The sequence below is a fragment of the Balaenoptera ricei genome, chromosome 16 (assembly GCF_028023285.1).
Source record: "Balaenoptera ricei isolate mBalRic1 chromosome 16, mBalRic1.hap2, whole genome shotgun sequence".
NCBI classification, from domain to species: Eukaryota; Metazoa; Chordata; class Mammalia; order Artiodactyla; family Balaenopteridae; genus Balaenoptera; species Balaenoptera ricei.
The window spans coordinates 30,601,955-30,629,712 of NC_082654.1; the positions used below are offsets into that span (position 1 = coordinate 30,601,955).

At 48.6% G+C, this 27,758-nt stretch overlaps 1 protein-coding gene across 2 annotated transcripts in view; it reads left to right on the forward strand.

The window, feature by feature from the left end:
- The first annotated feature begins 1,077 nt into the window (after positions 1-1,077).
- The window catches only part of CRTAC1 (cartilage acidic protein 1), a 148,019-nt gene continuing 121,338 nt past the window's right edge, over positions 1,078-27,758 (forward strand). The window contains exons 1-2 of one of the 2 annotated variants that reach the window (XM_059900413.1): positions 1,078-1,320; positions 19,112-19,311. In XM_059900413.1, the coding sequence (XP_059756396.1) occupies positions 1,297-1,320; positions 19,112-19,311 (224 nt within the window). In that variant the 5' untranslated portion in view covers positions 1,078-1,296. The remainder of the gene's footprint in view (positions 1,321-19,111; positions 19,312-27,758) is intronic. The other variant, XM_059900414.1, reaches the window with a different exon arrangement.

Consider the following 27,758-nt stretch of genomic DNA (forward strand, 5'->3'; position numbering starts at 1 on the left):
CCTTACTGAGCGCCTACTAGGTGCCAGGCCCTATTGTAGGCGCAAAATAAGGGACCTGACTTGAGAGTGTTATCGACCTAGGCCGGTTTCCTGCCCCGCACACGGGTACTTTGGGCACTGCTGACCAAGGGCTTTCTTCCCAAGCTTAGCCCCCCGCTGCACCCTGTCCTGAGAGGCTGAGACCGTCCCCCCCACCGCAGGGGGCTGGGGTTCGAGGAGGAGGGAAGCAGTACCTGCGAGCAAAGCGGTGAGGGAGGCTGGATGGACGCACCGGACCAGAGTGGGTGCGCCGGGCTCAGCCTCGGCCCTGTCTGGGCAGGGGCTAGGAGGGGTGGGGGCACCGCCCGCAGGGCCGGCGGGCGGGCAGGCGGGGGACCGGGCGGGAGGGAGAGACACTGCCCGCGACCGCCTCCGCCGCCGCGCCTCATCTCCGAGCTGTGCTCGCCCGCTCCCCGCCCTCTGGGGCCGTAGCGAAGCTCCGCTCTCCATACTGAGCAGTCCCCGGGAGGCACTCGGACACGTCCCCTGACCGGATAAAGATCGGCTCAGCTCCGCAGCGTGAAATCTCGCCATCAGCGCGGCTCGCGCGGCCGCTCCGGCCCGGCCCGGCGACGCCAGATCGCTATCTGGGGAAACGGGAAGGCATGCCGCTGTCCCCGCCGCCACTCTCGGCCCTGCTCGCAGGGGTGGCCGCGGGGCCCTGGGGATCGCCGCCCTCCCCTCCCCCCTCTCTTCCTTCCCGGCGCTTCCTCCCGGGGGACCCCTGCTTCCCGCCAGCCCCGGGCCCCCAGCGCCCAGCCAGACGCCCTCGCCCCCCTCGCCAGGTCCCGCTGCCTCCTGAAGGTTACGCGACGCAGCGGTGGGGCGCAGGGGGCACCCGCCCTCGCCACCGCCCAACCCAGCGCCCGACGCGTCGCGCCCGGCCGGCCGGGCTGCCGGCGGCTGCCACCGCAATCCCGGCTCTAAATCAGCGAGGGGAGGCGCCCCCTCCCCCCACCCGGCTCCTCGGGCTCCCCGGGCCGCGATTGGCCACGCAGGCGCCCCCACCCCCGGGCCCTCAGCTCCAGCTGCGGCGCCATTGGCTGCGGGTCTCTGCCAGCCTTTACATAAGCCCGGGCGCGCTCGAGTGGAGTTGTATACAGCGAGCGAGCGAGCGGCGTCGGGGCGGGAGGCTCCAGGCCAGCCCGGGACTGGGGCTGGGAGCTGGAAGAAGGCGGCGGCGGCGGCGGCGGCAGAGGCGACAGCGAGCTCCCGCTCTCCGACGCCCCCAGGCGGTGGGGCTGAGAGAGCCCGAGGATGGCTCCGAGCGCAGACGCCGGCGTGAGTACCCGCTCCGGTGCCCCCCACCCACTCAGGCAGAGAAAGTTTCTCCCGCCCTTTGCGGCACCCCCATCCGCCCGCCGGGGTGGCGGGGGTGCCGCCCGGGAATCGGGGAAGACGGAGACCGCTAAGGCGGCGGCGGCTTGGCTTCCAACTTGCCAAGAGACGCAGGACTCGACTGGCGCGCAGAGCCTCCCGCGGGCTGGGAGAGAGGCGGGTGCGGGGCCGGAGGTGGAGGAGAGGTGGGAGCGGAGGTGTGGGGGCGATAGCCCTCCTCGCTGCAGAGAAGGTGTCGGGGGCGTCCTGGAGGTCAGCTGTTTGGGGAGAGGGCACCGGGGCTGGGAGGGGGCGGAGCAGGTGAGGAGGGATGTGCCTGGGGTACTGGGGAGTCACCCAGCGAACCAGGCTCAGCTCCGGGCCGGGGAAGCTACTGGCCTCGGCCGGGTGCCTAGGCTTCCAAGATGGGGAGGAGCCCTGGGGGGTGCTAGCGCTTCTTCCCCGGGGAAGCCGAGCTCCCGGGCACAGCGCTGGGTGGCAGAGAGCTCGGCGTAGCTGCCGGCTGCCTTTGCTGGACCGAGGTGTGGTCCGCTTGCTTTCAGCCTATCTGAGGCAAGCCAGCTTCAGGCATTCCAGGGGGACCAGGGGTCCTCCTCAGCCCAGTGGGGGCACATGGAGGCTTTGATGGGGCAGCAGGCCGAGCTTGGGGGCATGCCCAGCAATGCAGCGCGCTTGTTTACAGTACAGTAGTTGGGAGTCCTGGTTAGTCCTGTTTCTGCAGAAACCAACTCAAGAATCCAGAGTCACCCCTGGATAGGAGCCTCCCAGAGTGGCCGGGAAGTGTTCCTGGGGTTGGGGAGGGGGGTCACTTTCCTTCCTCGGGGAATGACTAATGAATATTGCCGCTGGTGGTGGTAGGGTGTGCACCTAGTGTGGCTTCTGTGTGTCCCAGGAGGTGTTTCAGCTCTCCAGGCAAGACATATTCTTGAGTCACACTTGAGGTATCTTCTGGGATGGGTGCAGGACTTCCCAAGTGAAGCCAGGTGGAAAAGAAGGGAAGAAGGTTCCAGGGATAGGGGACAACTTTGTAGTGCTGCTTGAATCAGGGGAGAACTCTTGTGGGAAGAGAAACGCTGTTGGTGGGAGATTTTTTGACCCTGATGACTTGGGGCTGCAGCTACCCAAGACTGAATTAGAGCGAATTCAGAGTCACCCTGTACCTCATTCTCAGCCATGAGGAAGGGGAGATGGAGAATGGAAAGTGGGAATATGGCGGTTCTTACGATATGGCCCTTGAGGAAGCGTTTTCTCTCTGTCTGACTTCATTAAGAACATGTTTCTGGCAGCAGGTCCTAAAGTCCATTTAAGAGACAATGAAGGGAGTTTAAGGTCTTGATGCTGGCACAGTGGACCACAGTTAGAATATCCTGGTTTACAGTTGGTACTAATGGTCTCTGGAGAAGGTCAAAAGTGGGCTGCTCAGTTGGGGCTGTATCCTGTACCTCATCCCTGAACATCGATGAGTGTTTTGAACTCCTAGGGCAGCTGCGTCAGCCTGGAGATCTTTTAGTGGGGCTCTCAATTCATACCCCCAGACCCAGCTCCATCCTCTACCTGCAGTCAACATTTTTCTGCTGCATTTCCCAAGACCTTCTCTCCACTGGGGATTTGTACAGCGAAATACCTGCTTGTTGCTTTCTTCTCTCCTCTCCATCTGGGCTGCACCTGGTGTTCTGAACCCTGATGTTTATTACTCTGCACCTTGATGTTTGGTTAAGAAGTCCTATAGCAGCACCGTAGTGCCCTCTGAATGTGTGGACCATTGGTCTGTGTAATTCTGGGGAGTGAAACATACTCTTATAGAGAGCGGACTACAGACCAGGAAGGCAGTCCTATTAAACAGCTGTGACAGTCCTGTTCTCAATCTTACTTGCTGCCTGCTGAGGCAATGGAAGCTGCCCAGCAGGCTCTTTGGTGCCCAGTAGGGGGCGCCAAAGGCACCCAGCTCAGGACCACTGACTTTTCACTTCTTGCCCTTCATTGGTCATAGTAACTTAATGCTTTAAGCAGGTTCAGGCTATAGCCTTTAACCGTCACCTTCATGATTGGAACCCTTCTACCACGTACTTCCTGGACTTCAGGTGGTCTGTGGTCTCAGGTGCAATGAGACAGATACATGTACAGCATTCCAAGGAAATAGAGCTGGTACCTAGCCCCACCTGCTCTCTGAGATCATCCTTTGTGCTTGGTGCTGGTGTGTTCTTTGAACTTGTTTAGGACTCATAGAGCCCAAGAATATTAGAGCTAGCAGAAAGGAACCTTGAAGAGCACCTGCTCCAATGCCGTCCCACATGCACACTTAATTTACAGATGAGAAAACTGAAACCCAGTTAAGGCAAGTATCTTGCCCAAGGTCACATGGCTATTTGGTGGAAGAGATAGGACTGGGTCCTAGGATTTCCAGTCCTCTACTTAGAGCTCTTTCCGCTCCCATGACCTGCTTCCTCTTTACTATGGAGATGGATGTGTGTTCTCTGCACAGTAGGTGTTCCTAATTGCTGACTGATCAGACATCGGTAAATTAATAAATCTAGTAAACTGGGAGAAATTTCCTTTGAATCTGTTATTCAGACTGAGGAGGTGAGGAGCAGATAAAGCTCTCATAATGTACATATACAGGTAACAGAAATTCCTAATTATTCTTTCCCCCTCCTCCGTTATCTTGTCTTGTTATTGCAAGTGGTCTTGTAGGCAAAAGCAGTGCGACTCCTGGTTTCTGTCCGTAGGAATCAGAAATGCCCAGCCCCTCGCGGTGGTCTTCGAACCCAAGCCTGGAGCTCTTCCTTCCTTCTGCTCAGGCATGCTAGAGTGAGGTCTCTCTGACCTGTAGTCACACCACTGCCTATGGGGCCTCCAGTACTCAGATCCTGGGTGAAGTGGAGAGTTTCCAATCAGTATTTGCCCATTTCCCCATCCTTGCTGCTCCCAGCTCAAGGTCAGAGTTCTAGGATGTTCTATTTTTGCAAAATCCTCATATTAGGGCTTCTTGGGTGACCTGGAAGATACTACCATTTCCATTGCCCTTTTTCTGTTCTGTGAGGCTGGCTGTTGACATCTGAGCCAGGCCCTGGGAAGGAGGTTTGCTGAGTGGCCTGTGGGCTGCCCCCTCTGTGTCCTCTCCCCACCCTGCTCCTTTGCACTCTGCATAGAGCCCCCCCAGAGCCTCTGCAGACTTGCCAGAAACCTTCAGGAGGGACCAGTGCTGCGGAGCCAAAATTCCAAGAGGCGGATCCTCTTCTGTCCCTAAGGCTCACCCGAGGGATGCTTGTTGCCAGGGAAGGTGCTTGAGTTTCCTCATCTCCTTCAGGCTCACAGACAAGTTGGGTCTTTTTCTTCAGGTAGAGGAGGGAAGTGGTAGGATAATGTGGACCACCAGAGAGCCACAGCCCCCTCCTTGAAAGCAGGGTTTCTGAGAGGCTGTGCTTGGGATCTGCGCCTGCTTCCAGCTCTAGCTGAAGAGTTGTGCCAGCATTCCCAAGGCATGGTTTGGCTCTGGATAAGACCAGAGGAATATACTTACATAAAATACAGCTATAGCACAGTACCTCTGTATTTTTGTTTGAATGAGGGAGTGGCATTAGACACTGAGAAAACAAGAAGTCGCCTCTTTCATGAACCCCTCTAGATGGTTGACCCTTAACCTTACTCTCGCTGGGAAGGCAGCTCAGTAGTAGAAATGATGCAGGCTTAGAATCTGGCTCCTCACTTCCTGCTCAGGCACCTTGGACAAACCGCTTAACCTCTGCATGCCTCAGTTTCCTCCTCTGCAAAATGATGAGGCTGGCAACCTGTGATGAGTGTAGGATAGGGAAAATCAAGGAAGATAGTCTTTAACATGCCTCTGCCCTTGGTGAGATGTAAAGAGGTATTCAGCTGGGAGAGGATATTATTGCGGGACCCCTGGGAACCACACTGGGTCTTCCTTTTCCCGGAGAATGAGACCGAGTGTCCAGGTTCGCACATCAGCCTCTGCTCACAGCAACATCTGGGCTGCGGACAAGGCCTCCTTGGCAGGACTCCCTCCTTGTCCTCTTCCCTCCCCCACGTTGGGGTTTTCATTCTGGGGTTCTGCCATGCTTGGGGAAAAGAAATTTTACAGGTCCCAGGATAATTCTGAGTGTGATAGAAGGCCTTGAGCTATTGATTCCTAAGGAAGGATCTTTGTGCTGGGAGAAGGCTTCCTCAGAGCCCAGTGATTTAAGAGTGCTGACAAGTCCATGCTCACCGAGCCTCCTGCCGGCTGCAGATACAGGCTTCCAGGCCATCCAGGGTTCTGCGAGGAATTTCTGGGGAGCCTGGCTGGTTGCTTAGGGGACATAAACCTGTGAACTCTCCTTAAGAGAAAGTATGAAATCAATTGGTTCATTATCACACCAAACACGCTGGACCACGGAGGGCATTTAAGAAATGAGAGGTAGCAAAGAACTAGGAGGTTGTGTTTGAAAAGTGTGTGGAAAGGTGTGAAGGGGTTGGGGAAGAGGCAGGGGCAGGAAGACCTTTCTCCACTGAACCACATGATCTTGACCTTATTGAAGTCCTTGGGCAGTGAACGGAGGGATTACTTTGCCCATTTGACAATGTGTGTAGACATTTTTTACTGTGACAGCTGGGGCAGGAAGTGCTTTTGGCATCTAGTGGGTAGAGGCCAGGGATGACATTAACCATCCTACAATGCACAGGACAACCCCCAACAAAGAACTGTCTGGCCCAAGAAGTCACTAGTGCCAAGGTGGAGAAACCCTGGACCAGAGCATCGCATCATGGAATCACAGCATGTTAGAGGTGGGAGGGATTTTAGAAGTATTTTCACCCAATGCTCCCACTTCATAGCTGAGAACCCTGAGATCCAGAGAGGTGAAGAGACCAGCCAGGGTCACACAGCAAACAAGTGGCAAAACTGGTCTGGACCTCAGATCTGCTGTCTCCTTAGAATGACCTACCCAGACTCTCTGCAAAGTTGTTGTGAAGATTCAATGTGAGCTGTGAAAACACTTAGAAAATTATAAAGAGACTATTATTAATATTGCTATGATTAGGAATTTGGGAGTTTGGAAAGTTCTATTTCTGGCTGTGCCACTGACTCATGGTACAAGTTTGGGCACATCATTCCCCTACCCCCAGGCCTCTCTGTGAGTGCGTGTGGGGTCGGGGGTGGTCTTAGTGAATGATAATTATATCATAATCATTGTCTTTAGAGAAAATTCCAAAGATTTGCCCTTCAAAAACCCTAGACACTTAAAAAAAAGAAAGGATAAAAATTTTCCTTGAAAGAAATCATGTTGACTTCGTAAGAAGCAAAGCGTTTGCTTCTTGGAAAAATTCCAGTACCCGGGCCCTGTGAGTTGGTTCCAGCCCAGGAAATCTGATCAACATCCGGCGGAGAAACTGATAGCTCCCCAACTGACAAGCGGCTGGATTTGTCCCCACTCCCTCCACGACTTCTCCACCCTTTCCTGCTCAGCCCTCTTGGCCCAGGGAAGTTCTGCAAGGAACTTGAAGGAGAGGTGGGCAGGCGTGTCATTAATTAGTAAAACCTTGTTTACTTAACAGACATATTCTTAAAGATCTCTTCCAAGGGACATTTTGACATAATACTTTAATTAGCCACAAAGGAATCGTGTGTGCCGGGAGTGTAAAATGACCCTTCCTGTGGTTTCCAGTTTCTTATCTTTGTTTGCACCCAACAAGTACAGTGACAAGGTCACGGGAATCACTGTGGAGCTAAGGGGTCCTGTTGACTGAGGAAGGGACCGTGGGGACTTCTTCCCTCCCTAACAGCCGCTCCACCTACCTTGAGAGTCACCCCCTCCTCCGGATTTCCTTTGTCCCTGCCCTCCTTTGGGACCAGCACCATGCCGGGGAGCCCCTGTTCCCCACCTGGACAGGCAGAGGAGCCTTGCAGGGGTCATGGGAGCAGCCTCGGCTGGTGTTTCCTCACAGAAGGCCCCGCCCTGCCCTTGCCCTCAGGATTGGAGGTGGAAAGGTCCTAGAGGCTGTCCTTAGAGGACCAAGGCTCCACCCCTCCCTGCCCAAATTGGGAGGGCAAGCTCGCTCATAAATCTCACCCGGTTCCTGTCGTGAAGGTGGTGAGCATCTTGCGTGTCCAGGGCAGCCCAGCCTCTGGAGGTCAGTCCCTGTGATCAGAGTTGGTGAGCACACGGGCCCTTTCTGTCGCCTTGCCTCAGTGATGTCATGTTCCCTTTCGCCCTAGTCTCTAAGAACAGACTCTTTCTTGGAATCGCAATCATGCACCAGTCATCCAAGAAGCTATGTATATCCAAAGAGCCTTTTGCAGGTGGGGAAAGAAGAGCTCCCAAGAAGGAGAAATGCTGCCTTGCAAGCAGCGGGGGTGGAGACATGTGTCTTTTGTTCTCAGCTGTAAACCCAGTGCCTTGCACAGTGCTTGGCATATGGAGGGGCTCCACAGGTGCTCGGTGGGTGAACAAAGGAATGTGTGAATGTAGGCGGCCAGTCTGGGGCAGATGTGGCCCTTGGTATTAAAGTGGATCTCCAGACAGGCCTGGGTCCATAAGGCCAGCTTTCCTTCTGGCTCCTTCTTCCCAGAGCTGGCGCTTGGCCCTAGGGCTCTGTAAACCTCCAAAGGTCCCACTGATCAAGCAGGGTCTGAGGAGCCCACACAGGGTCCCCTCGTGAGGTGGTACCAGCTCTAAGCCTGGAGCAGGGCTGAGTTTCTCCTCCTCTTCACTTCTTCCGGATGCTCACTCCCCCCCATCCTCCACCAGGCTGCTACGAGGAAGCTCGGCGCAGGTCTATCTTGGTAGCTGTAAGCTGATAGAAGAGATGATCATTTGGATTTCCACCAAAGACAGACTGGGGAGTGAATCATTGCTTCACGGAAAGATTCCCAGGAGGATGCTTTTAAATAGCAAGGTCCACTAATGCATTTTAAATGATTTAGGACAAAAACCTGACCCAGAGACACTTAGGCTCGGAAAAGAACTTTGGAGGTCATCCAGTACCACACCGTCAACTACCCCCAGCTCCAGGACGTCCAAGTCCCCTCTGTGATACTCTCACTCACTTTTTGGAAACCAGCCAGTCTAGCCGTCCTGCACACTGCTGCCCCAGATCTAATCGGATCTCTACCCGACTTCAAACCTCCCGCACCGGGTGACTCCAGGCTCCTTCCCAGATGCACCAGGCAGGCTTTACAGGCCCCAACTGCTGCCTCCACGCAAGACTGTCTCCGCCTTCTCCTGCACCCTCCACTGCACACCCCAGACACTACATTCCAAAGGCATTGCCACCTGCACGGAGCTGAGTCAAATCCACCTGGCATGTAGCTCCCATTGGAATCCAGATTCCCTGTCTCCAGGGGGCCTTTCCTGCCTGCCCTTCCCACCCCCTGCACACCTCGATACTTAATCCCTCCCTCCTACGGGCTACGTCTGCACTTTGTACCTGTTGCTACTCTGAATGCCTACCCCTGTATCATGTCTCCCCGCTAGTGGGCTGTCAGCTCCTTGAGGTCAGAAGCCATGCCTCAGACATCATTTCTAACCTGGCCCTTAGCATCTGCAAAGTGCTTGAAAAATGGTTGTGTATATGACTATAAACTGAGGGGTTTTGCATTTGGAAAGCAGTGTTTAAAATGTCAAAGAACTCCACCAGGGTCCCTAGACAAAGTAGTAACAGAAGCCAGCCCATGCCTCAATGTCTGACGGTCCTGTGAGTTCCATTCGACATTTGGCAGCTACTTCTGGACAGGGAGCACCTGGTGGGCCTGGACTGCATCTCCTGAGAGGCACTCGTTCATCCGAAAAACATTTATGCAGTAGTAATAGCATCACTGTCGTCGCCATTACCTACCACGCATGGACTTTGCCAGGACCCTAGGCATGCATTATCTCATTTCATTTCCCATTTTACAGACCCGGAAGTCCGAGCAGTTAATAATACTCATTAAGGACCTGCGCTGCCTTGTGCGTGAGGCTGGGAGACTCCATTTGTCCTCTCACTTTCAGAAACACCATTTCATTAGCCTGCTGGTCTCTGTGGCATCTCCCAGCCTGGGTCCCCTGCGTTTTCATCTGCCTTGTTCTGGAGCAGGACCAAGTCTCTTTTCTATAAGTGCAGCCGCAGGCAGCATCTGGAGTTCTCTCCAGTTAGAGGGAAGGAAGAGGAAGCCTTATATTTTCACGGTGCTGGGGAAGATGCATAGGACATGGTGGCCCTGGGGGATTGGGGAGGTACAGAAGGTCTGGTGTTTGTCTTCCAGGCTGGCAATGCAGAAGACGGGGACGGGGGACGGGGTGGAGAAACGCCGATGACTGAGACATTAGAATGTACGCTCCACGGGGGCAAAGACTTCATTTTGTTCTCAGCTGTTTTCCCAATGCCCAGGCAGTGCCTGGCAGAAGTGCATAAGACTAGCGAATGAATGACTGAGTGAATGACTGAATGGCAGCCCCCAGCTTTCTCTCCATTTGGGCCACAGTATTTGCTTCCTAGCTGGCCTCTCTGTTTCCAGACCCACGCTCCCACGGCCTCCTCCACACCCCGCTGCTGCAGTGTTCTCTCCAACACGTCCCTCCAGCCAAGTCATCCCTCACCCTCCTGGCTTGTGTTGTGCACCAGGCCTCCACAGCCTCTTCTAACCTCCTAGCCGCACCCCGTCCCACCATCCGTCCTGTCCCAGCCACTCCGAGCCTCCTGGGGCTGCATGACCCTGCTCAGCCACCATGCCTGTGCTGGCTCCTCAGCCTGGAATGCGTTCTCCACCTTGTCCCCTGGCCAGTTCATCACCGCCTCTTAGGCCTTCCCCAGCACCCCCAGGCAGAGATGCTTGCTCCTTCCATTGTGCTCCCATCTTACTTCCTTTAAGACAAGTCTGGTGTAGTGAAAGACACTGTTTAGCGTAGTGTCCAAGGACACCATTTCTGGAGCCAAATGGCTTAGACACGAATCCTGGCTCTACCACGTACTAGTTGTGTGACCTTGAGCAAGTTACTTAACCTCTCTGTGCCTTCATTTCCTCATCTGTAAAATGGGGACAAAAGTGGTTCCTACCTCACAAGGTTACTATGAGGATTAAATGAGATCATCCACGTAAAGGGTTGGAGTAGTGCCTGGCACATAGTCGGTGGTAGGTAAGTGTTGTTATTACTACCCATTCCTCATATAGTACTTGTTATATGAAATTGCAATTTAAAAAAAATCTCCGTTTGCCTTGTGTACGGGGTCCCATGAATTAGGTTGAAGAGTGACGTGATCAGCTCCGAGATTTAGAAAGGGAGCTCTGATGTGGAAGTAGGGCTAGATGAGAAGAAAGGGGGAGCAGTTAACAAGTATTACTGCTGTTCAGTTGAAGGATAAAGGGGGCAAATCCCCATTAGTGGGGATAGAAAGAGTGGGCAGCTTCGAGAGAGATTCATGAAGTGGATTGACTCAGTGATCCAGCAGTTGTGAAGAATAAGGAAGAAGCAAGAACCAAATATGACGCCAGATCTCCAGTTTGAGTGCTGGGGTTTGAAAGGGTCCAATGAACAGCATCCCACTTCCCTGTTCAGATTCAGGACCAATGAAGGGAAAGAAAGGTGGGGAGGGACAGGGGAGGGGAAGAGAGAGGCAGCGCTCAGACCGATGGAGATTAAAATGCTACCATCATTACAGATACAGCTGTTTGGAAGGCCAGGCTTCACAGTGGGATTCATGGAGCTTGCTGATGTACCTGCATCCCCACGGCAGCCCTCCCTGTGGGTGGGGGCAGGCCTGAGCCTGCCTGGCCAAGCTCAGCACGTGGCAGAGAGTGACCTCTGCAGGGAGGCAGGTCCAGAAAAGGCTCTCCGTGCCCAGTTTTTCCACACTGACCCATCTGATGAGTCCCTGCTCTGGCCCTTGGGAGGAGGGAGTGGGGAAAGGAGGGGAGCCAGGAATGATGCACTAGTCCAGGGGTTCTCAGTCTCAGCACTACTGACATTTGGGGCTGGATAATTCTTTGCTGTAGAGGGCTGTCACCTGCATTGTAGGATGTTAGGCAGTATCCGTGGCCTCTACCCACCAGATGCCAGTAGCACCCCCCTTCCCTGGTGGGACAACCAAAAATGCCTCCAGACATTGCCAGCTGTTGAGGGCAACGGATGCAAATCACCCCTGGTTGAGAACCAGCGCTCTCATCCAATGGAAGGTCCTCCGGATGGAAACCTGAGGAGGGAAAAATGAGCGCTCCCTCTAACTCATGACCCAGTGTGGGACCTTTAAATAGGCAGTGCTAGGAGGGCAGCCTGGGATGGCATCTGGTTCGCCAGACCTTTGAGGAGTCTGCTGTCTTCCTTCTCTTCTCCTCCTCGCTCTCCTTATCCAGCTAACTTCTTAGCGTCCTTTACCGCTCAGCTACACCATCCTACCTCCACAAAACATTCTTCTTTTCCCCCTCCACCTGGCTAGTTTAGATACCTTCGTGCCCCTCCTCCACAGCACCCCTCACCTTGTACTGCAAATGTTGACTAGCTTTCTCCCTGTGACCCCAGCACCGAGCACAGCCCCAGGCTCATTGGGGGTCCACAGGAAGTGTCACTGTGGGTCAGTAAGCTCCCCTAGCTCTCCTCCAACGATGCCCTAGTCCCAGGCGCTCCTCTGTGTAGATCCGGTGGCCCAGCCCATGCAGGGCGGAATGCTTCTGCGGCTGCCTCTTTTCCTCAAGCCTCTGCCCTCCTACAGCTTCTGGAAGGGGTCTGTGCTCCCTGCTGGTTCCCAACATCTGAAGCATTCAGGGCTCTTGCTTTTGTGAGAGCTCAGGGCGGTGTCCTTGGCTCTTGTGATAATTGCTAAAGAACTGCTTGCCCTAAAAATTGCCCTGGAAGCCGCAGCTGCCTGACCCTACATCAGAGATCTAGGTTGCTTGGTTACCAGTTTTCAGACCCAATTCAGGAAAGTCCCGAGGCCGCAGAAAACTGAGTTTGGCTGCATGTGACCCACAGCCAATGTCTAAAGACTGTCTAGCCTTACAGCTATCTGTGTGAAAGGAAAGGAAATAAGCAGCGAGCCTGGCCCCCGAGAGGAGTTCACTAGCTCACTTAACCCTGGAAACCTTGGCATGTCATAGGATTCCCAGGTTACCGACGAGGACACTGGAGATCAGAAACATTAAGAAACATGCTCAAGGTCACCTGCTAGTTTCTGGTGGAGTTGAGGTCCAAATCCAGGTCCCCGACTCTGGGCTTTGGTTTGTTTATTTATTTATCTTTCTCTCGATCCCACTGAGGATTGTTCAAGGCATTAGCTTGTAGAATACTTTTAAGAAATTATTACAAAGCAATTCTTCCCACTGCCTGAAACACAAGCCCGACCACCTCTCGCCCTTGTTAAGACCCCTGTTTGCCCCCTCCTCTCCCTTCCCCTGCAGGAGCAGCCCAGGTGTTCCGGTCCTGCACCCTCTGGCCAAGCTCTGCCACTGATATTTATCCTCGCCTCCCCCGGGCTGCACTGCCCCAGATGTCTTCCCATTGCACTTACACTACTTACTTACTACTTAACGCCACTCCTACCTGTAGATAGCTAGTAGGTGCTTGTTACACAGCATTCAAGAAAACAAAAAAGTTCAGTTCAACGTACTTTTTAAAATTCTATTTTTAGCTTTTCTTCACGTTCTCCCCAAAGATTGAGATGTTCACAGTGGTGTGACAGGAGGTTTCTGAGCCAACTGTGTAAAATGTGAGGTCACTACAGCACCTGCTGTCCTTCTGCTTCAGGCAGTACCATCCTGCTCTGCTTTCTTCCCCAAACTCCATATCCCGCCTCTTCCTATGACACTCTCTGGCTAAATTGATTTTCTTGATAGACCTCAACAAGCTGGTGATGAATTCTGGTAGCAGAAACATTTTTCACTTCAAATCAGATTGTAGCTTACACTCCCAACTGGGGACTGTGAGTCTGGGGCAGTGGTTCTCAGCCCAGGCTGCCCATTAACATCATCAGAGGAGCTTCTAAAAATACACCCGAACCCCACCCCAGACCAGTTAAATCAGAAACTGGGGTGAAGGATCTGGGCAGCAGCATAGCTCTAAAAACTCCCCAGGTGATTCGATTGGACAGCTAGGGTTTAGAATCACTGGTCTAGAGCCTTGCTACTACAAGTGAAGTCTGCGGACCAGCAGCCTTGGCATCCCCTGAAAGCTTGTTAGGATGCAGAATCTCAGGCCCCACCCCAGACCTACCAAATCAGAATCTGCATTTTACCAAGACCCTCAGGTGATTGGTAAGCACGTTACAGTTTAAGAAGCATTGCTTTCGGGAAAGAACAGTTTTGTTTTTGTTTTTTTTTTTAATTTTATTTATTTATTTATTTATGGCTATGTTGGGTCTTCGTTTCTGTGCGAGGGCTTTCTCCAGTTGTGGCAAGTGGGGGCCACTCTTCATCGCGGTGCGCGGGCCTCTCACTATCGCGGCCTCTCTTGTTGCGGAGCACAGGCTCCAGACGCGCAGGCTCAGTAATTGTGGCTCACGGGCCCAGCTGCTCCGCGGCATGTGGGATCTTCCGGGACCAGGGCTCGAACCCGTGTCCCCTGCATTGGTAGGCGGATTCTTAACCACTGCGCCACCAGGGAAGCCCCAAGAACAGTTTTAAGATAACTGTATGACAAGTTGCAAGCAATTTCTGCTGATTCACGTTATCATTTGGACATATTCCTTCATCCATTTAACAAATGTTAATTGAGTGCCTTCTAGTACTCGGCACCACGATGGTTTGGGGGAACACGTTGGCATGCATCTCTATCTTGGCTTGCAAATTCCTGCCCATACCCCATCTTCTCGAGGCTCTGGCCATTAATGGTAGCTATCTTTTTTCTACTAGACCCGACCCCCTCCTCCAGTTCCAGCCCTTTCCTTCTTCTCAATTCTTTGCAAAAATTAGAGTCAGAATCCCTCTTTGTCAGTCCCTATCAGTTGTGGTAATTTGACTGAGCTGAAGATAGCTAGTACTTTGAGTATCTAATGATCAACCGAGCCCGCAGCCCTGAGGATTGGTTTCAGACCCTTAGATCTAGAGGCAGAGGAGAAGTTTCTTGAACTAATCACTGTAGTATACAGTATGGTTTCTTAACTCTGGCTATTCAACATGTAGTTTATGGACCAGGATGGTCAGAATCACGTGGGAGCTTGTTCAGAATATATAATCTTGGGCTCTCCTGCAGACCAGCTGAATCAGAATCTGCATTTTAACAAGACCACCAGGTGATTCATGTACATATTAAAGTTTGAGAAGCACTGGAGCACTGGTATAAATTCTCAAATTTTGCAACATATTAGAATCATGTAGGGAGCTTTTAAAATTCTGATGCCCCTGCTGCATCCTATGCCAAGTGAGTGAGAATATCTTGGGATGAGACCAGGCATGAGTATTTTTTTATTACGGTATAATATACATAACATAAAACTTACCATTTTGACCATTTATAAGTGTATAGTTCAGTGATACTAAATGCATTCACATTGTCATGCAAACATCACCACCATCCATCTCCAGAACTTTTCATCTTCCCAAACTGAAACTCCATAACCATTAAACACTAACTAGCCATTCCCCTGTCCCCCCAGCCCCTGGTAACCACCACTCTTCTTTCTGCCTCTATGAATTTGACTACTCCAGGTACCTCGTATAAGTGGAATCATACAGTGTTTGTCTTTTATGACTGGCTTATTTCACTCAGCATAATGTCTTCTAGGTTCATCCATGTTGTAGCATGTGTCAGAATTTCCTTCCTTTTTAAGGCATATCATATTCCATTGTATGTACATGTCACACTTTGGACATATGGATTGATGGACACTTGGGTTGCTTGTGGCCACTGTGAATAATGCAATTACGAACTTGGGTATACAGATATCTGTTCCAGTCCCCTCTTTCAATTCTTTTGGGTCTATACCCAGAAATGGAATTGCTGCATCGCATGGTAATTGTTTTTTGGATTTTTTGAGGAACTGCTGCACAGCAGTTTTCCACAGCAGCTGCACCATTTTATAGTCCCATCAGCAATGCATAAGGGTCCCAATTTCTCCACATCCTCACCAACAATTGTTATTTCCTGGTTTTTTGATTATAGCCATTCTAATGAGTGTGAAGTATTATCTCACTGTGGGTTTGATTTGCATTTCCCTAATGATTAGTGATGTTGAGCATCTTTTCATATACTTATTGACCAATTGTATATCTTCTTTGGAGAAACGTTTATTCAAGTCCTTTACCCATTTTGAATTGGATTGTTTTGTTGTTGTTTTTGAGTTGTAGGACTTCTTTATATATTCTGGATATCAATCCCTTATCAGATATATGATTTGCAAATATTTTCTCCCATTACATGGGTTGCCTTTTCACTCTATTGATAGTGTCCTGTGATGCCCAAAAGTTTTAAATTTTGATGCAGTCCATTTAATCTATTTTTTCTTCTGTTGCCTGTACTTTTGGTGTCATACCCAAGAAATCATTTTCAGACAACGGTATTTTTTAAAGCTCCCCAAGTGATTCCAACATACCCAAGTGATTCCAACATACAGCTAAGGTCGAGCAATGTTTCTCAAATTTTAACATGCATTCAGATCACCTGAAATCGTGTTAAAATGCACATTCTGATTTATTAGGTCTGGGGTGGGGCCCAAGATTCTGCATTTCTAACAAACTCCTCGCTAATGCTGATGCTGTTGGTCTGGGGACCACTGAGTAGCCAGAGTGTAGAGGGGCATTTCAGCGATTTCCTTCATCTGAGCCCCGAGCTAGAGGGTGGATATTTACCAGGCCTTTTCCTAAGTTTCCCACCACAACTGTTTCCCAGCAGGCCCTCGGCTGACCCTCTAACTTTCAACTGGTGCTGAGCAGCCCTGGGAGCCCTTGGCATGTCAGAAGAATGAAATATAAAGGACTTGTTCTCCCTGCTCCACTCTCAGCCCACCCCCCTGGGGGAGGCCGTCCACTGGTCTGCTCGTGCCTAGTGCATTCAGTTCCACACTAATGATGGCTGGTTCCTGTCTGGCCTTGGCCCCTGCAAGGGAACTGCTACAGAGCTCTGCTGAATAGCTCTTTTGCTCAAAATATGTTTAATATGCTCAGAAAGGAAAACCACACAGGTTGGTCTGAAGTTTATAGAAGAAGCTGGGAAGAAAAACTGCCGAAGGTCTGCTTCTAAAAAAAATCCTTTAATTCATCATAGAATTTTAGAGCCGGAAAGGACCTTTAGAGATCTACTCCCAGACCCTCATTTTGGAGAATAAAGCTGGGACCCAGCAAGGCTGTGACTTGTTCAAGGTCACCAAGCAAAACAGAGGTCAACCCACAGGTGTATTATTTCTGTTTAATCTTGCTTTAGGTTATTTATCTGGAAATGGATAACACAGAGTAGCTATTTCTTTCAGATGTCTCCTTTAATTAAAAGTTCTACTTTCAAACAAAGGTAAAAATCAAGAGGCTGGATCACAGTTCTTGCCCCTCGTGGCCTTCGTTAGAAGATTTCTACCAGATGCTTATATTACCCTAATAGGACCTGCCTCCCCGGTGGCAGTGACCCAAATTGCAAGTGCAGTAGTGCCTGGGAGGAACTTAATAGCTTCTAGAAGGCATGCCCAATACCAATTTTTCCTTCATGCCCATTGCAAATGTAAGCTGATCACAGTACTCTTTCAAGCCACTGCCAGTCAGTTTGACTGTCAAGTTGAAACTCGTCTGCCATCCCTACAGTAGAGTTCATACCTTGAAAAGTCCTGTGACCTTCAGATCCACGCTACATTTCAGCATGGCTATGCTGGTTGTTAAATACTCTTTAGCTTCTCATTCCCCCACCCCACCCCAGCTGCTCATTAATCCAATTATGAGTTTCCTTTATCCAACCAAACTTCTTGCCAAGTTGCAGAACTCTCGGAGTGATGTGTTTGCCTTTAGTGACTAGACAGCCCAGTAGATGTTGCTGTTGTGTTCAGACATCTCTGTAATTGGGACTGACCTCATTCTGATAGTGCAACACCCAGCATGTGCCCTCTAAACACGCTACAAGAACTTTCTTCCCAGGAAGGCTCGCTGAGGTTAGTTTCTGCCCTGCAGTTAGAGCCCTGCCCCTGTGTCTCTCTCCAGTCTCCCCAGCGAGGCATTAGGGAGGCTTCTGAATCATGTTTGGCTCCATAGACAGTGCCTGGGCCCTTCATTTTGGTCTCTGGGTCCTGAACTGGAGCAAGCTCCTTTGCTGGCAGGAATGTCTGTCTCCATCTGGGGAGTCAGTCTTCAGGTCTTCTCTTCATTAAGACATCAGCCTCACTCAGCCTTGCTCTTGGCTGCCAGCCACACTGACAAGCCAGCAGGAGAAGTTCCATCAGGAAGAGGTGTGCTGCCCTCTGTAGGCAGGAAGGCACCGCTTTGCCTGCGGGACTGCCTGTGCAGACCTTGTGGGACTTGTCCCAGGGGAGCCTTTGGAACACTCTCAGAGTTCTGATTCTAAGCCTGCGGGCAGCAGCTCGGGGTGGTGCCATCTGTAGCATTCTCAGTGTCTCCCTGGCTCACGTCAGGAAAGGATGGAGTTCTTCCACCTCCTTGGCCACTCTCATCTGTCTCCTGCGTGCCTGCCACCAGCTCCCGCAGCTCCAGGCTGTTTGGCAACACCCTGAGTTATGTTAGAGATATAATAATGAATTATACAATGGATTATACATAATTAATTTATAATAAAACACACACACAGTGGTTTAATTTCTCCAAGTGAATGATGTGCTGCTCGCCAGATCCTGCTGGAATACATTGCATAACTGACTGCTTCCTGGTCTGGAGGCGATGGCTAGCTGCCCTAGGGAGGGACCTTGGCAGGGGAACCTTCCAAGTCACAGATTCCCTCCAGGCTGCCTCTGGGGTAGGTCCCACAGAAGGACAATCCTTTACTGCCTCTACTATTGTTCTAGACATGGACCCTCATGGGGGTCTCACCCACCCCTGGACTCTCTGAGATCTGTTGTTTTCTTCATTCTCCCAGCCTTTCTCCCAGAGGATGGGAGATGCCCGTGTGTTTATACTCTACCCTTTCTTCCCTCCTTCCTTCCTTCCTTCCTCCCTCCCTCCCTCCCTCCCTCCCTTCCTTCCTTACTTCCTTCCTTCATTCTCCCAGCCTTTCTCCCAGAGGATGGGAGATGCCCGTGTGTTTATACTCTACCATTTCTTCCTTCCTCCCTTCCTTCCTTCCTTCCTCCCTTCCTTCCTTCCTTCCTCCCTCCCTCCCTCCCTCCCTTCCTTCATTCTCCCAACCTTTCCCCCAGAGGATGGGAGATGCCCGTGTGTTTATACTCTACCATTTCTTCCTTCCCTCCCTCCCTCCCTTTCCTTCCTTCCTTCCTTCCTCCCTCCCTCCCTCCCTCCCTTCCTTTCCTTCCTTCCTTCCTTCCTAAATATGTACTGAGTGCCTCTTTCGTGCCAGACAACTGTCCTTGGCTTCGTATGCATACGTGAACAAAACAGAGATCCTTGCCCTGGTGGAGCTTATGTTCTGGCTGAGGGAGACAGACACTAAGTAACAAAACATGATGAATGAGGAAGTCATCCAGCATGTTATACAGTGATAGGTGCTGTAGAAAAAGAAAAGGCAGAGCAGGATAAGGGTGACCTGACATGATGGGGACAAGTTGCAGTTGTAAAGAGCATAGTCAGGACAGGTCTTGTGGAAAAGTGGCAGCCTAGGGGTTGCCAAGCCCTCCAGGAACAGGAAAGAAAGGTACTGCTGCACCTAACATTTGTAACTTTTGGTTTCAGATGTTCCAGATGTTTCTGTCCCTGCTGCTGCTGTGGTTTCTGCCCCTGACTGAGGGGTCCCTGCGGGCTGAACCCATGTTCACGGCAGTCACCAACTCAGTCCTGCCCCCTGACTATGACAGCAACCCCACCCAGCTCAACTATGGAGTGGCAGTGACTGATGTGGACCACGACGGGGACTTTGAGATCGTCGTGGCAGGGTAAGTGCCTCCCGCCCTGCGTTTGACAGATATATTAGTCAGCTTTTGCTGTAATAGGGCCAGATAACAAATAGCTCCAAAAGCCCAGGGGCTTGCAACAACACACATTCTCATGCACTTGGGTCTTCGCCGGACTCAGCTGGGTTCTGGTAGGCTGTGTCGTTGCCTTTTTGCTGTAGCAGTGAGTTGGGATGGAGGGTAGATTGGAAGAAAAGTGCTTAATCCACAGGCTTTCCAGGGAGAAGATTTGAATGCCCTGCTTCAAGGCACTCTGTTCATATTTCAGCCTCCTTAGTTATGCAGGTGTTACTTCCTTACCAGTGAGACACTAGAATCTCTATATAAGAGGGATTTAAGGGTGACAATTATGGTAGAAGGGGATGCTCAAAGCTGCCTTTGCACAGCATTTTACACAAGACTAAGAAAACATTAATTGCCTGTTTCAGAGAAGAGGGGAGGTTGGCGATGAAGAAGGATAGTTAAACTTCCTCTAAACCATGCCTTGACGCTCCTGGTCCCTTCTCTCCTGAGACGCAACATTGTATATCAAGAAAAGATTTGGAGTCCAAATAGCTTGACTTCATGCCTTAGATCTACAGCTTTCTAGTTGCATGACCTTGAGTCAGCCCCTTATGCACCGAGATTCAGATGTATCATCTGCAAAAATGGAGATAGCAATATGCCTCCCTATCGTGAAGCTTCAATCGCTGTTGCACGTGAGTGCATTGTAAATTCTGCCAATCACCATTGATAATCCTTATTTATGGAGCACTGATATGTGCCAGGCACTGTGCTAAGCCTTTCCACGCACTGTCTTATTTAATCCTCCTGACAACACTATGCAGTAAATGTACAAGAAAAGGAAATTAGTGTTCAGAGATGGTGAGTGACTTGCCTTCTATCAAGTAAATAGTAAGTGGATGAGTCAGGATTTGAACCCCGTGGCTCCCTAACTATAGAGCTGCTAAACTACATTGTACAAAGTTTAGTTATCACTTCAAAAATCAGCCAATCAATAAATACACTACAGGGGCCTGTCAACCTCATTCTAGAAGGCTGGAGCTTTTATGGCAGCACTGAACAAAGTAAATGGCAAGTAACATTATTTGTAGCAGTTGCATGTAACAGTAGAAACCACTGACTTTGGCATTGGAAAACCTGGTTTTAATCCTGTGTCATCCAATAGTTGTGAGCCTTGTGCAAGTTACTTAACTACACAGCCCCCACTTTCCTCATCTGTAAAATGGGCATGTTGAAATCTACCCCTGCCTACCACACAGGGCAGTGGTGAGGATTAGTGCTGATGATGTATAGAAAAGATACTTTGTAAGTGCATTTCTTCTTTCATTTATTCTTTTCTTGTACACCATGAAGAGTAGAAGTTCCTAGATTCTAGATCTCCTGGAAGTCTAGATTAGTGTGCTGACAAATAGAACTTTCTATGATGATGTAGAAGTTCTATGTTGGTTCTGTCCAATATGGTGTCCACTAGCCACGTGTGGCTGTTGAGCACTTGAAATGTGGCTACTGTGACCAGGAACTGAATTTTTAATTTTATTTCATTTTAATAATTATATAGCCACATTTAAATTAGACAGCACTGTTCTGGGACTTCGGAAGGAAAACTAAAGAGCAGAGTGTGATAGAAAAGGGGGAAACAGGAATGCTTGTAATGACCCTTATTGCCGGGGGTGACCTGTGCAGGGTCGGAGCCAAGCAGCTTGTCTGTGTTCAGTTCTGTGACTGTCCAGTCACTCTCTGAGTCCAAGAGAAGCCTTCCTGGCCAAATCCTGCTTCCCGGAGCCTGTGGCACTCTGCCAGGGTCTCTGGGTAAGGGGCGGTGATGCACTTCTGAGATGTTCTGGTTGGCCCTGCCTCCTACCCGATGACACCAGCCTCCCTCTGGTAGGCACTGGGAGCTGACAGAGGACAGAGGACAGTGAGGCAACTTCCCTCCTTCCTATCTTTCCCTCCTCCTGGGCCCCCACAAGTTACTACGATGAGCAGGTTCTCCTTTCATCTTGGACGATGGGTGGCAAGCTCAGATTTCCACCCCACCCATCCTTTGAGGTGCAGGGGATTGTTACTGCATCTCCGGAGCATCCAGCTTCTTGCTTTCCCAGGGCTGGGCGTTCATTTCATCTTCCTTTTCAGTGAAGGCTTTTTCTCTTTCTCTTCCAAGGAACTCAAGAAATTTGCTTTTGTGTCTTCTATGACAGAGAAGCTAGACCATCATTCGTAGGCAGTTTAGAGTAGATGTCTAAACCTTGTCTAGCTTGCTGCTTCCTGTGGGGCCTGTAGCACTTTGGAGTTATCCTGCAGAAGCAAGAACCAGACCATCCTGGGTCTTTATTCTGAATCAGCCAGAGATCAGGGAAAGGCCCTTGTCTCTTCTCCCAGCGAAGGGCTGAGCCAGGCAGCCCCTGTCTGAGAAAGCTTGGGCTGCCAGGTGTTCTTCTAAAAGATGACATTGCTCACCGCCAGCAAAGAGGAAGATTTACGTGGAGGACAGGAGGGCGAAGTTGGGCAGCCTCCCAGCTCCAGGTCAGGCCTTCTTTGTGGCTGTTATTGCAGCATTGTGAATTCTCAGAGCATCAGAAAGACACGTGCTAATTTAAGTACCAAAATACATTCCAAAGGCAAATATAACTCTTTATTATCTTCAGCTTAGGATGATTTGTCACTGTCTTCTTCTTTGGGCTGGATAACCAGATGTTGACTATATAGACATATTTAAATCAGGACCTTGGCAGGTCATTCAGTCCACCCCTTGCCTTCCAATAAGGTCACACCTATAGTTTTTGGAGACTCCCTTTATTTAGAGCCTTCCAAGGGAATGTGTGCAATCTTTTCATAATCCAGCTCAATTACTTATGTCAAGAATCTATGTGACTAACCTGAGTCCCTCATATTTGAGCTTAGTAAGCCACTTCTTTTAACTTTTGTTTTGCTATTACCTTTGAAGATATAAACCAAGTGGTCACTACCCTTTCAAATAATGACAGCTAGGATCACTGCCCTGCCTTTCATGCCCTGTGGACTCCTTGGCAACACTTCTGACTTTGACCTTCATTCAGTTTTATCCACCCTACACCCATATTTAACTCTGTTTCCTTCTCTGTTTGTTGGTAGACTCTGTTTAGGAATCACATAGCAGGAATTAAAATTTTTAAAAATTGAATGTGAATGCCTTTACCTGGGGCACCTGCAGTCCAGCTCCTGACAGGCCCACCCTCTATTATCTTACAGACCTTTCCATTAGCTGGCACCTGAAGGCATTTGCGTTTCTGACCCCTGGGATATTGGGCAGCTCTTCAGTTTATAAAATGCCCGCACTTGAACTTGTCTTGGATTTGTTGACCTTGTAGTGTGTCTGACTCCAGCCCTGTTGCTTTGAGTATTTACTCTTTGAATAGGTTTGTTTTGTTTTGCCTTTTTGGTATCCTCCTTCTGGGTATTGACGGCATTGATTTTGAGCATGTTGTGGGTGAGTTTGTGTTGTTTCAGAGTCTTAAGTTAATTGTGATGGAAGGCGTGTGCACACTTCTGACTCTGGGAGGAGCAGAAAATGACCGCCCTTTGCTCCGCGGGGGTGGGGGAGGGAGAGGGCCGGCTCTGATCCTCCGCCACAGCTGGGCGAGTGCCTCCGCATGTGGAGGGCTTATCTGTTAACCGGCAGGTGCATGATTGCGGGTCTGCGTACAGTCTCCTCTCTGCGGGGTGAGGGGAGGATTTGATCACCCCCGGAGACGTCGACGCACGCACAGACCATTGAAGATCTTCGAGACGGGTTCCCTGGGTAAATAAAAAGCCTGGTGGCTTCTCCTTTTATCAGTGGAACTAAACACCCAATCTACAGTCTCACGAAGTCTGGAAAGGAATCCCTGTTGGTGTCAATCTTGAACAATTCCTTTAGAGGAGCTTTTGTTTCCTGGGATATTCCCAGAGGTCTGAAGTAACACCTCTACCCTGTCAGTTTCCAAGAAGTTTTGCCCAAATGGAAAGATTGTAGTGGTTCTAAAGTTTAAATCACGATTTAGATCAGTTTTTCTACACAAAGAACATTCACTTGATAAAACCTTAACGCATTCTTCACACTTGGAAGGGTTTCGTTTAAAGGGATGCTACGTATTGTAAACCAGCGTGTCATTTTTTCTTAATTTTGCAGCTATGTCAGAAAACTTTTTTAATTTACTAAAATTAATTGAATTATTTTAAAGGCAAACTGTATTCAGTTACCAGATTAATCATAATCATATAGGAGATATTTTTGCCATTATAAGTAATAAGAACAATGACAAAGAATGAGATATTTATCTATGATTAAACCAAAGCAGCATTTATTCATTTTATTACCAGCATATATCGATATATGCAGTATATATAGATGTATGTAGTGTGTATAGATAGATATAGTAGATAGATGTAGTATCCATATACATATATTTAGGTCTATGTAGTAAACATAAATATATATAGTGCATATACATACACACACACACTTTCAACAAAATAGGAAAAATACTTTTGAATTTTCAGTCTTAACTGTTTTGTAAAATATCAATATGATGTTCTAATAGATTTGATCATCAGTTTTGACAACTTAAAAAGTTAGATTATTTCAGTTTCTCTTTTTTTAATTTAAAATACCTTTTACATTTTGATAACACAAATGTTTTATTGCAAAAAAATCCACACAATATAGATGAAAGTAAAAATCCATCTTTACCAACCTCCCATTCCTATTCCAAGCTCATCCCAGTGCCCTTCCAGAATAACAATTGTTTCCAGTTTAGTGCTTATACTTCTGAAAATTTCTATGTTACATATATATATTTTAAAAATATATAATTTCAAGAGGAATCAAACTGATACACATTGTTCCAGAGCTTGCTTTTTTCAGTGTAACATATTCATTGTTCGAACATATGGATCTAACCTAATTTTTTTAAGTTACTTAGTGTGGATGTGCCACATTTGTTTTGCCACTCCTCAAGTGACATTTAAGCTGTCTCTAATCTGTGACCATTGCAGACAATGCTGTACTGCATATCCTTACACACATATGCGGATGTTTCTCTGGGATGATACCAAGAAGTGGAAATGCTGGGAATGATATGTACATTTTATACCTTAATAGATATCGCCAATGTTACCAATCTCAATCTTTTTCTATGTATTCATAGCCTAGAAATAAAGGGTAATTTGGGGGATTATTGATATCAACAGCTATTCAAACACCTACTGTGTGTACTGCCACATAGGCTCCAGGGTCTGAACTATATCAATTTAGATGTAATAAAGAAGGGGGGAAAAAAGTCCTATTCTACATCTGTAAAAGAAGCTGCTGCTGTTAAAAACTGGATTGAGGAACTTCAATACTCTGATTCAAACTGCTAAAAAGACTTCCTCTAAAGCTTCCTGTGCAAAAATATATTCCTTAAATGGGTCACCCTTAACCCTAAGATTCATTGTCCTCGGTATCATGGAAGAATGATTGCAGGGTGCCAGCTCTTCTGCTATGGTTAAGCATGGACTGCCCCTGATTTTGAATACTAAGAAGACAGGAGCTGGAGCAGGAGTCAGGGCTTTTAAACCCATTCTTAAAACTTTTATAAAAGGGTTACTCAGTAGTGCATGACAGGTTTTTGAGAGATATCTCAGTGCTACATCTGAACCTCCTTCTCCCCAGCCCTGGGCAGCCAGAAGCAATGGGCAAAAATTCCACTCCCCACCTAAAGTCACAGATTCTCCTGACAGCTCAAAGGACTGAGGCCCCTACGTAGTTACCCTGGTCACACACACGCACACACACACACACACACACACACACACACGCATACACACCCAGAGCAAGGTGTCAGGAGGTGTGGTAGGCAGAATAATGGCCTTCTAAAGATGCTCATGTCCTACACCCCAGAATCATGAATATGTGACCTTGCACGGCAAAAGGGACTCCACAGAGGTGATTAAGTTAAGGACCTCAGGATAGGGACATTATCCTGGATTATCTGAGTGGGCCCAATGTAGTCACAGCCCTTCAATGTAGAAAAAGGGAGGCAGAAGAGGAGGTCCTAGTGATCTGATGTGAGAGTGGCCATGGAGGGAGTGGCCCCAAGTCAGGGAATGTGAATGGCCTCTAGGAGCTGGAAAAGGTAAGGAAACAGATTTATCCCTAGAGCTTCTTGAAGGGAATGCAGCTCTGCCAACACCTTGATTTCAGCACAGACCAACGTTGGACTTGTAACATACAGAAGTGTCAGATAATCAATTTTTTATTGTTTTATGCCACTAAGTTTGTGGTGATTTGTTACAGCAGCAATAGGAAACTAATACATTAGGTAAAGGGCAGGTGCTTGGTGACATTTCTCAGAGAGGTGATGGCCGTTACCTCCGAAGATTTTAATAGTATTATTTTACTAATTTCACAGCAATAAAAGAAATATACCACCCACAAACATATTATTTAGAAGAATAAAAGAATATATTTAAAAGAAATATATCACCAACAGAAGTATTATTTTTATTCAGTGACATTCCCCTAAGAACAGGTTCAGTTTTGGAAAGAAGCCCTTAAATCACACTTCATTCCTAGGCGGCCATCCACATTAATTCACCCTGCAGCTCGCTGTGTGACACCTGGTACCATGAGTGGTTGGAGGTGTGGAGAGAGATTCAGAACTTTTAAAGATCTCACTGTCCTTGGTGAGGCAAACACACTCACTTGGGTGAGGTCATAAGTGACGTGTGCCCCCAGGGAGATGCAAACATTCCGAGAGGTCGTAGCAGGTGGAGAGCACTTCTAGATGAGAATCACAAAGGCCTTGGAGGGGCATTTGGATGGTCTCAAGAAGGATAGGTTAGGTCTATTTAACAAGGGGACAAAGGCCTCTCCATGTCGAAGAGAACTTTACGCTTATTTGGATTTTGTTGTTTGTTTGTTTTTAAATTAATTTTTTTTGAAGCATTTCAACAAAAGACTGATTTTCACAGAGTATTGAAGAGTATTTTTAAAAAGCTGCTCCAAAATAGTAATATAATTAAGACACTAAAATTGCCTTTGCTGAAAACAGCAAAGCTACTTTTAGTCTGAATTTTTCATCCATGCAGAAAGTGGATGTATGCCCTGTCTCCAATCACTTTGCTTTAAACTCTCTTTTCCCATTTTTTTAAGTGGTGGGCTGGATGGAAGGGCTTCCTTGTCCACTGGGTCCCACACCAGGCTCCCCAAGGTTCAGGCCCACAGCAGGCAGGAGCCCAGACCAACCCTCCGCCCTACCCTCACAGCCTTCAGGCCTTCTTCCTCTCCCCCCCTCCCTCCGCCCTCCCCTTCCTCCTCCCAAGCTCACCTCACACTTTTCTCTGGAACAGGTGCCATTACCACCCCTGGAATCACTTCTGCTCTGGGGGTCCAATCTGACCCCTGCCTCCCACTCTTGTGTTTTTCCTCACACACCCCTTCTCCCCAGTGCTACTGACCTGGTGAGTCACTTTCTTTCAAGAATGCTATGGTTTTGACTTAATTTTCCCTTTGAGGAATCAGTTACTTTCGAGGCGCAGGTATCTAAGAAAACATTCAAGGATGTGAAGAAGCTAAAAGCAAACATTCCCCACTTCAAATTTTTACATGCTCTCCCCTCGTTTACCTTCACCTGTTTGCAGATTAAAGTTGTGAAGGGGTGGAGGGCAGAAGCAATGTCTTGTATTTTACTTACATCATCTCACTTTAAACCATCACAGCAGTCCATATGATGTGTAGTATTTAATTGAGTCTAAGTCACACATTTTTTCACACTTTTTTATTGAGGTATAGTTGATTTACAATGTTATATTAGTTTTGGGTGTACAACACAGTGATTTAAAATTTTTATAGATTATACTCCATTTATAGGTATTATATATTGGCTACATTTCCTGTGCTGTACAACGTATCCTTGTAGCTTGTTTATTTTATATATAGTAGTTTGTACCTCTTAATCCCCTACCCCTAGTGATTTTAACATCTCGAAAATTGGGATGTGACCTACAATTGGCAGCTTGCATTTAATTGGCAGGGTTTTTTTCTCTAGAGATACATAAAAAAATGGTGTCTGATCCCTGATGATATTTTAGATTTGATGAAAGCACTGTAGATAGGGTTATCCCCATTTTGCAGATGACAAAACCAAGGCCCAGAGATCTGCTGAGAGTCATAGAGATGGTGAGAGGCGGAACTGTTATTCTATATGTGCCCATTGAATTAGGTTTGTTAATTGTGTTGTTCAAATCGTAATGGTAGTCCATTTCTTTCTGTGGTTCTGTGTTGTTGTGTATATGTTGAGGCTACTTTATTAGATGCAGTTTTAGAATTCTTTTTTTTAAATTGAGAAATAATTGACAAATAACATTATATTAGTTTCAGGTGTACAACATAATGATTTGATATTTGTATATATTGCAGTGTCTTA